An 8,316-nucleotide genomic window follows, 5' to 3' on the forward strand; every position below is an offset into this window, starting at 1 on the left:
AGTTGCAGCTTACCTCAGGCGGCGGGGGGGACAAATCTATCCCTATCTGGATGATTGGCTCATCAGGGGCCCCTCTGAAGGGCAGGCACAGTGCAGTATCGAGGTGCTATGAGCCACTTGTCATGCCCTGGGCCTGTTGACAAATGAACAAAAGTCAACATTGGTCTCTGTTCAGAGGATAGCGTTCATCAGAGCAGTCCTCGACCCTACCCAAGCCAAAGCATTCTTATCACAAGCCAGGTTCAGAGCAATGTCAGATCTGATTGCCCAAGTCACTGCACATCTCGGGTCTGTCTCAGACTCGCAGGGCACATGGGTGTGTGCATCTACATAGTCTGACACACAAGACCGCAGCTGAGGCCCCTTCAAATGTGGTTATTGTCAGTTTATTCCCTAGCTAGACATTGCTTGGATAGGCTCCTCACGACACCGCCTCAGGTACTCACCTCCCTCTAATGGTGGTGCAATGCAAATCCAGCGATGGAAGGGTTCTGTTTGTGGCTCCACTGCCCACAGTGTGCTGGTGTCGAATGCGTCCGACCTCAACTGGGAAGCGCACCTCGGTTCCCTCAAAACTCAAGGACTATGGTTGCGGGAGGAGCTGTCACTTCACATAAACATCAGAGAGCTCTCAGGGTCATTCGCCTGGCGTGCAAGGTGTTTCTTCCCCATCTATCTGGTCATGTGGTGTAGGTACTGACAGACAACACGGCCTCCATGTTCTACAACAGACAAGGGGGAGCCCGGTTGTTTTTACCGAAAGATTTGAATTCAATCATATTAAACCAATGATATGCTCTAAGATGATGCCTTTAATTTAAAATCTTTTTTATCAACTATTTAAACTGGTAACCAAGGTTGTAGCCTGCCCTAAAGGAATTGCCAGGGAAAGCTGCAGCTAGCTTGCTTTCCCTTGAAAGGACAGAGATACAGCCCTCCAATCAAGAATAGACAGGTAAGCAGTAAATCTTTGAAAACAAAATAATATTTATTTAGAAATGAATGATTACAGTAAAAGAATAGAGATGGATATAAGTAGGAACAAATACGAAAAAGGTTACAGTTGCAGTTTCATCGATCAAGGTGCACTTGGCGGCCATGTCAGCCTTTTGTCTGCACATATTCTCAGTATTCTCACGTAAGATGATGGTCAGGTTCCTTGAGTGCCTCTAGAGGTATCTGGTTCCCCAATGGGATTTCAGTCTAATCCTTTCCAGTCTTACCCATCCTCCTTTTGAGCCTCTAGCCACTTAGAGTCATAGAATCATAGACTTTAAGGTCAGAAGGGACCAATATGATCGTCTAGTCTGACCACCTGCACAGTAGAGGCCACAGACTCTCACCCACCCGCTCCCGCAACAAACCCCTAACCTATGTCTGAGCCATTAAAGTTCTCAAATCATGGTTTGAAAGGCTTCAAGGTACAGAGAATCTTGCAGCAAGTGACCCGTGCCCCATGCTGCAGAAGAAGGCAAAAAAAAACCCAGGGCTTCTGCGAATCTGCCCTGAAGAAAAATTCTTTCCTGACCCCAAATATGACGAGCAGCTAAACCCTGAGCATGTGGACAAGACTTACTAGCCAGACACCCAAGAAAGAATTCTCTGTAGTAACTCAGATCCCATCCCATCTAACATCCCATCACAGGCCATTGGGCATATTTACCACTAATAGTCAAAGATGAATTAATTGCCAAAATTAGGCTATCTCATCATACCATCCCCTCCATAAACTTATCAAGCTTAGTCTTGAAGCCAGATATGTCTTATGCACCTACTGCTCCCCTTGGAAGGCTGTTCCAGAACTTCATTCCTCTGATGGTCAGTTTATATCCATTTGTTCTTGTGTCTACATTGGTACTGAGCTTAAATAATTCCTCTCCCTCCCTGGTTTTTATCCATCTGATATATTTATAGAGAGCAATCATATCTCCCCTCAGCCTTCTTTTGGTCAGGTTAAACAAGCCAAGCTCTTTGAGTCTTTTTTCATAAAACAAGTTTTCCATTCCTCGAATCATCCTAATAGCCCTTCTCTATACCTGTTCCAGTTTGAATTCACCCTTCTTAAACATGGGAGACCAGAACTGTACACAGTATTCCAGATGAGGTCTCACCAATGTCTTGTATAATGGTACTAACACCAGCTTATCTCTTGCTGTCTCTTGCACCTGTCATGGAAGGTCGCATTCCTTGTAGCCATTACTTCGGCAAGGCAAGTCTCCGAGATTAAAGCCCTCACTTCGGAGCCCCTGTATATGGTGTTCTACAAGGACAAGGTTCAGCTGTAGCCCCATCCAGCCTTCCGGCCGAGGATGGTGTTGCATTTCCATATCAACCAGGATATCTTCCTCCCAGTGTTCTATCCAAAGGCACACGCAACCAACAAGGAGAAACGCCTGCACACTCTAGATGTCCGGCGTGCCCTCGCTTTCTTCTTGGAGTGCACCAAGTCCTTTCGCAGATTGACTCATCTCTTTACTGCAATTGCTCACAGGATGAAGGGCCTTCTGGTGTCCTCTCAGAGGATTTCAAACTTCATCCACACTTGTTACGAGTTGGCGCAGGCTGTCCCTCCACCGATAGTGAAGGTTCACTCTACTAGGGCTCAGGCATCTTTGGCTGCCTTCCTGGTGCACGTCCCTATCCAGGACATCTGTAGGGTTGTGATGTGGTATTTGGTACACACGTTCACCACGCATTACGCCATTACCCAGCAGGCCAGAAATGCTGCTAGATTTGGCATAGCTGTGTTGTAATCAACACATCCATAAACTCCTGCCTGCCTCCAGAGGTATTGCTTGGGGGTCACCTACAATGGAATGGACATGAGCAAACACTTGAATAAGAAAAAATGGTTACTAACCCTTTGTAACTTGTTCTTCAAGATGTGTTGCTCATGTCCATTCCATGACCCACCCTCCTTCCCCTCTGTCGGAGTTCTGGCAAGAAGGAACTGAGGGAGGGAGAGGGCCAACAGTGCCCCTTTTACCGGTGCATACGCATGCTACTCCAGAGGGCACCAGAGCCAGTCCCCTATGGATACCACTAAGGAAAAATCTTCTGGCACCAGTGCCTGTGGTGAGCACACACACCTATAATGGAATGGACATGAGCAATGCATCTCAAAGAACAGTAATTACAAAAGGTTAGTAATGTTTTTTTAACTCAGTTATGTTTCTTTAGTCTCCTCTTTTCCAATTAGAGTTTCCCTAAACTGTTTCTCAAAACTTAACATCTTCAGATATAAAATATTAAGATCTGACATCTTTGGGACCCTATGCTACACCTGCTCCAAGACAGCAATAACTTTCTGTGATACATGACCAATTTTTCACTTAGTGGAGATCCATATTCTGGAAATTTAATAAATTCATTCTGTAATGACAACAGGCCTGCCAACAGCAATTCCGGGCCCCAGGACCATCCTCTAGGAGGGTGCGGGGCCCGGGGCAGAAGTGACAAATACATCACCTCCGGGACTGATGCGCTGGCCAGTCACACAAAGCACGGGGCCCAGAGCAGTCATGTGTGCCTAGGAGCTGTGTGGCCTACCCACGTGATTTAAAAGAGCCTGGGCTCCTGGGCAATTGCTGTCTGCGGGCCTGAGTGACAATATCTCTTGTTATCTGTGTGTTCCTTTACAACTACTTTTAATAAAGCTGACCTCCCATCACAGGGCCTTTCTTTTCCAAATACTCACTTTATCTTAAATACATACAGCACAATCTCTAACACCTTATAGTACACCTTTTTTACTGTAATACTTGTTTTCTACAATGGTTGCTATCTTAGTCAATTTTCCTTTTTTTAAAACCACAGGGATTTGTTTCTCTGATTTTTTTCCCTACTATTTCTGATCATGTTGTAAACATGCTTTAGGGAAATGGAACGTGCAGTGTTTTGCAGTTGACTTCTAAATGTTTTAAGGGTTCTGATGATTAGAACAGACTAGAAGAGAGTAGGTACAATCTCAAAGAAATGCAACTGAATCAAGGTAATAAATGTAAAGCAAGAAAAAATGATAAGAGTACCCATTACAATATCAAAGTTTTTTGAAACAATGATAGGATAAACACACCATTTAAAAAAAGTATATAACAGAAGGCATCCGTGGGGGCTACAGGACAATACTTTACTTTATTTGTAAACAAGAAAGTGCAGGTTACTGAATCTGTGAGGCTTTAGCAATTTGCTTTAAAAGATTGAAAAATTACCCAGTGTGCCTTTTTAAATCATAATGCATGTGGTTTTTGTATTTCTGTATCTAAACTACGTATGTGTGTATTATTGCTATATGTGTTCCACAGTTAAATGCAGCACTTCCACTGTTTATTTTTCTATTTTATTCACTTCAGGAATACATCGTCTTAAACAGAGCTTGCCTAAAAGGAAGCCAGGACTAATGGCCAAGTCATATGATCCAATAGCCCCTATAGCTGAAGAAATAAGTGAGGGGGCCTGTCTCTTGTGTTTTGATGAATTTCAAGTAAGTAATTAATTAGGGAGAATTTCCTGGCTTCAATAAAACATTTAAAGTATTGTTTGATCTTTTATCTTAAATATAATGCCCTTTGTTGTTAGTATAGGATTCAAGTTACTAGCCCATGGTGAACTGTAGAAGATAAAAGTTCAGAAATAGAAATTGTTTCCAAGACGGTGAAAAAAAATATTTTTCAAAGAGGTGGAAGTTGACTGCTTCAGTCTACTTTGAGTCACTTTCAGTTATCTCCTCTAATCAACATCATTAAAGCTCATTGTATAGGACAAATAGAATTTGATGACATTCTTATGAGCACTTTGGGACAGAGACTTTCTTTTTATGATGAGTTTGTACAGTGTCTAGCACAGTGGTACACAAGTCCATGTTTGGTATCCCCCCCCACCACACAGCATTCCTGCAATTGAAATAACAAAATAATAATTTGACTCACTGAGATCAAGGACATGGGAACAATATATCAAATTAAACCTAAATTCTGTGGCAATGTCCTGAAGACTTTGTGCACTGGGCTATCAATCTGTGGCAATGTCAGATACATTTTAAAATTTAAACTTTTATTGAATTAAATAAGAAAATGAATAATAAATTTATAAAATATTCTTTGTTTAACTTACCTTGATTAATTCAGTTTATTCTGTACTACCCCTGAATTCTTAATTTTCATTGTGCCTTACAAATTTATGTTGCAAACACACCAACTGCATTATAGAAATTATCCAGGGAAGCTGGAGGTTGTGGTAGCTTGAGATGATTGGGGCTGGTTGGCGTCTTAGAAGTTGTAGGAGACAGACTGGGATAAAGATGTTTGCTGGGTATTACTGCTAAAATGATCAGCAATTAAGTAGTTATCCATGTTGACACTTAAATTATCATTGTTAAATTTTTAAAGTTAATATCCTGTTGAGATGAATGGAGAAGCTTACACCTTTCAGCTATCGTTTCGGGCAGTCTGCTGACCTCAGAAGACAACACTGCATCATAGAGTTGTAGTGATGTAGGGCTGGAAGGGACCTCAAGAGGTCATCAAATCCAACTCCCCATGCTGAGGCAGGACCAAGTAGACCTAGATCATGCCTGACAGGTGTTTCTCCAGCATGTTCTTAAAGACCTCCAGTGATGGAGGTTCCACAACCTCCCTTGGAAGCCTATTTCAGAGCATAACTACGGTTAGAAAATTTTTTTGAATATCTAACCTAAATCTCCCTTCCTACAGATTAATCCCATTGCTTCTTGTCCTACCTTCAGTGGATGCTGAGAACAATTGTTTATTTCCATCAGTTTATATTCAGTTCACATTGGAATGCTTTTTTACAACCATGAACGCTATAAAGCTAATTTAAAAAAAATTTAAATCTTCTGTTCTAGAGTATAATTCTGCAGCAGGAATGAATTCTTTAGTAAACTGTATGGCTGCAGAATGCACGAGGACATTGCTGTGGAGCACTGTCATTCATGGGAATGTTTGTAATAATAAAGAAAATTCTATTTAAGAAAATTTCTTGCATATCTTTGGATAGGTAAAAGCCAGTGCTGGTCTCTTATTAGAGTAGCACTTGTTTTTTGTTCTAGTGACTGAGGATGAAATGCACATTATTGAATTATGCAAATTAATGAGTAAGTAAACAACTGCGATGAAGGATTCTGCATCATAGAATATCTTTTGTTCAATATTTTGTCAAATATTGTTTTAATTATATTACTTAGTATGCTAGTTATATACTGTAGTTGAATTTTTACAAATAACTGGATATTATGATATGTCTCTGAGACATGGAGTGAGACTACTGTGTTTTATTTTGGCTTTTGTGTCAAAACTTGTTGTTGTCTAGCTATACCAAAAGAAGATATGGTGTTAATCAGGTTGCGACTTTATTATTAGATGTCTGGGACTATTCAGCAGATAAAAATGTACAGTGCAGGTAATTCCATGTTCATTCAATATCTACCTGAGGGGCTTCCGCCAATCCCTCTCTTTTTCCATCCTGGTCCCTCAGCCAACCCTTTACTGGGACCTTACAATCCCCCACCTTGAACGAGGGCTAAGGTTGACTATAAGTAAGGGGGTTGGCTCCCTGCTGTACCAGTCATTGGAGCCCCCCCCCCCATTCTGCTCCTTTTTAAGCAGTGGTGACATGGGGGGGGGGCATGTGAGCTCATGTGAACCCCCAGATTTGCTGCTTGGCTTGTACTTAGCATGCTCAGTAGCACTGCTGAAGCCGGCTGCCCTCATTCTGTCTCCCTCCCTCCTCCCCACCATGAGCAGACACAGGTCGTCTCTGTTTTTAAGTCCTTTACCAAGCTATTTATTTGGTCACGCTGTCCCTTCCCTGTGGATCCCTGCACTGGACATCTGTCCCATCCTTGCATAATGAGTTGTGACATCGTAGCCTAACTCCCTTCCCTACTCAGGATAACAGACCCCTTCCTGAACCCACTGTGCGGAAGGTGAAAACACTCCCACTCCACCTACTCCAATCTGGTGGTGAGGGAAAAATTCCTTCGCAGCCCACCTAGAAAGAAGCAGCTAGCACGAAGCCCACAGCAGGTCGTGACCAAACCTGGTATTTTGCCCCCTCAAGGGGAGGCAGGGTGGATGCTGCTCCACCTGGTCCAGCGAAAAGGATCTTCTCCCACCAGATTTACCCCTTTTGAATTTCCCAACCCTTCCGGTCCCTGGGAATGAGTCAGCGTCAGCACACTGACCCGCTCCCCCTTTTGCAGCAGCTTCTGAGCTTTGCTCCCCCTGTTGGCCTTAAAGAGCTATTTCCTCTTCCCCAGCAAGTCGGACAATAGCCTCCCCCGCTACACACACTTAAAGATGTGGTGTGGTCAATTCTGCAAATTTATGAACTGACGAGGTGGCAGGCCTTTGTGTGTTTGTGGTGGTGTTTTTTAAAAAATACTCAAGTGTAATAATAAGGCAAATTGGGTAGAATACTGTTTCCCTAATCTGATCGAACTTTCTCAGAAGACTCTCAAATAATGGCTTTGTTGCCTACACAGTAGTATAAAATCCTTCAGATTCTGCAAGCCTGAGATGTTCAGCCTTTGATTTGGGATTTTGTTTTGCTTCTAACTTTGGTTGCTCATTTATGAGTGGAGGTGACAACCTGGGCTGAGGACAACAAGGTGAAGTCAAGAAAAAGTTTCAGCTTTAGCTATGAATGGTCTGGCTTTTGTAAAGTTTTAAGGAAGATACCTCATGTCACAATCTTTTCATGTGTGTAGGTATTATAAATCCAAAGACTTGGGGGGAGGCGGAGGTGTGCGTGTGTATCACCATTGTGTCAAAAAATACTTGATGGCTGATTAGTTGGCTTGTGCAAATACAAGTACACTCTGTAATAGACAAGTAACATTTTAGTTTAGTGAAAATGTGCCATTTTCCATCTCTTGCAAAAGACTGGTTATGTTTTAAAGTTATTTCACAGGCAGAAGAGAGGCTACATACTGATGAATAAGAAGGAACATGATAAAAGCATAGAAAATAATGAGTGGTATGGAGAAGGTAGACCAGGCACTTCTATTTATCCTTTCTCATAAAACAATAACTATGGGACATTTTAAAGAGCATGAGATGTGACAAATTGAGGAAGCTCAATACTATCCTGAACACTGCTAAACTCTTGGCCTTAACATCACGTGGCAATGAAGTACACCATGACATTATATGCACAAGTTTTTGCCACTTACATGAATAACACTGATTTTACTGCTCTACAGCCAAAATGCTTCTGAAATAAATGTAGTCAAACTTTACTAATTCTGGGTCACTGAGAACGAAAATGATGCTTAAAATTGTTGATTAGCTCTAGTCT

General features: G+C 42.1%; 1 protein-coding gene across 4 annotated transcripts in view; it reads left to right on the forward strand.

Moving 5' to 3' along the window:
* Positions 1-8,316, forward strand: part of AFG1L (AFG1 like ATPase) — a 151,550-nt gene that overhangs the window by 60,041 nt on the left and 83,193 nt on the right. For all 4 annotated transcript variants that reach the window (XM_075063874.1, XM_075063875.1, XM_075063876.1 and 1 more), the window contains exon 5: positions 4,353-4,483. In XM_075063874.1, the coding sequence (XP_074919975.1) occupies positions 4,353-4,483 (131 nt within the window). The remainder of the gene's footprint in view (positions 1-4,352; positions 4,484-8,316) is intronic.

The sequence above is a fragment of the Chelonoidis abingdonii genome, chromosome 3, assembly GCF_003597395.2.
Source record: "Chelonoidis abingdonii isolate Lonesome George chromosome 3, CheloAbing_2.0, whole genome shotgun sequence".
Classification (NCBI taxonomy): Eukaryota; Metazoa; Chordata; order Testudines; family Testudinidae; genus Chelonoidis; species Chelonoidis abingdonii.